Raw genomic sequence first — 1524 nt, 5'->3', positions numbered from 1 at the left:
GCATCAGACACACAGGACACATCAGACACACAGGACACATACAAACACATACGACACAATCTCAAAGGTCTGCCGTTGTGGCACTTGGCCACTCTTCCAGCCACCTTAGAATAAGGACTAGGAACATCCAGTCGCCTTTCCATTTCTGTCAGAGGAACTGCCCGAGATCACAGGCAACACAGTGAGCCTTGCTTTACTTCCACACGCCGCCTGTGCTCTGTCCCCAAGGCTGCTGCCACACCAAGGTGGGGGTTGGTGGGGACACACCAGGCCCCTCCCACCAGCATGATGGGCAGACAGTTGCCCAAGGGTGGCTCCAATTCCTTCTAACGGGAACATGCGAGATTCTGCAGATATAACTGGGCGACACCCCAAACTTATACTCCTGCCCCAGGGCATGTGTCCAGTACCCAACTTCATACATGTGTCCCAGTGGCCGTGCTGAGGTCCCTCCATGCCTAGCACCTGCTCAGGTACAGAACAGAATTGACCTACCTGACTGACGTTCTCGTCCTTCACACAGTTGGTGAAAATGACATGTTTCAAGCCTTCTCCTTCTAAGTGCTGCAGGATTTTCTGAAAGCAACAAAATGTCTCCATTTTAAAAGCGAAATAAAATCATGGTAACTGTGTGGCCTGAGGCCTGGGCCCCATCCACACAGACCACAGAGCAGCCTCCAAAATCTCAACGATATAAACACTGTGGGGACAAGCATGATGACATTAAATGAATGAGACTGTGAACATTCAGTCCGTGGAGGAGCAGGGGGCCAGGGGCCAGTGATGGGCACCACTGTGGAAACCTCGGCCCAGACGCTCAGGGTCTAAGGACCGCGGCTCAGTGTGCCGTGCTTCCCTGTAAAGTCACGACAGCTTGGTTTACGGACATACGCTGAAACCCTAACACGTTGTAGAAAGAAGAGACACCGGCTTGAATTCACAAGATCCCAACACCCACTCTTATAAGGACAAGACCGACAAACAATTCAAAACGAACACTTCTCAAGTCTCCGAGCTTCCTTTGCATTGGGCCAGAGACCAGATTCAGCCGCTGGACAGCAGTCTGGTCTGGGGAGAGGCCTCAGCTGCTTTGGGCCTCATCGGTCACTTTGTGAGATGAGACTAAATTCACAGAGCCTGTGGTGTGTGGAGGGCAGCCAGCAGTGAGCCCAGTCTGCCCTGGGGTTCACAAGGCTGTCAAGCTGGTTAGCATGAGTGCTAAGTCTCCAGGGTAGACCGCCCAGGCCTTCAGGCTTTTGACAAAGGCAGCTACTTGAATTTAAACAAACGAATTAAAATCAAATATAATGTGAGAGCCAGTTCCCAGTGCTCATGGACCATGTGGCGGGTGGACAGAGTGGCTCCCCACAGAGCTGGCAGCACAGAGCACTGTACCCTGTACCATCCCAAGGGGGCGCACACATCCAACTGCCTGACATGCTGCTATGAGAAATCACACTGAAACACAGACATGAACACACACGACAAACGGGAGAAATCACAGTGAAACAACACAGACATGAA

General features: G+C 51.9%; 1 protein-coding gene across 1 annotated transcript in view; it reads right to left on the bottom strand.

Annotated features, from left to right (window-relative positions):
* MTG1 (mitochondrial ribosome-associated GTPase 1) overlaps positions 1-1524 on the bottom strand; it is a 12523-nt gene that overhangs the window by 8351 nt on the left and 2648 nt on the right. The window contains exon 4 of the mRNA XM_006867492.1: positions 496-576. Coding sequence (XP_006867554.1) covers positions 496-576 — 81 coding nt within the window. The remainder of the gene's footprint in view (positions 1-495; positions 577-1524) is intronic.

This window comes from Chrysochloris asiatica, unplaced genomic scaffold (assembly GCF_000296735.1).
Source record: "Chrysochloris asiatica unplaced genomic scaffold, ChrAsi1.0 scaffold00105, whole genome shotgun sequence".
Classification (NCBI taxonomy): Eukaryota; Metazoa; Chordata; class Mammalia; order Afrosoricida; family Chrysochloridae; genus Chrysochloris; species Chrysochloris asiatica.
Note: the sequence above shows the minus strand (reverse complement) of the source record. Positions and strands in the feature narration are given on the sequence as shown.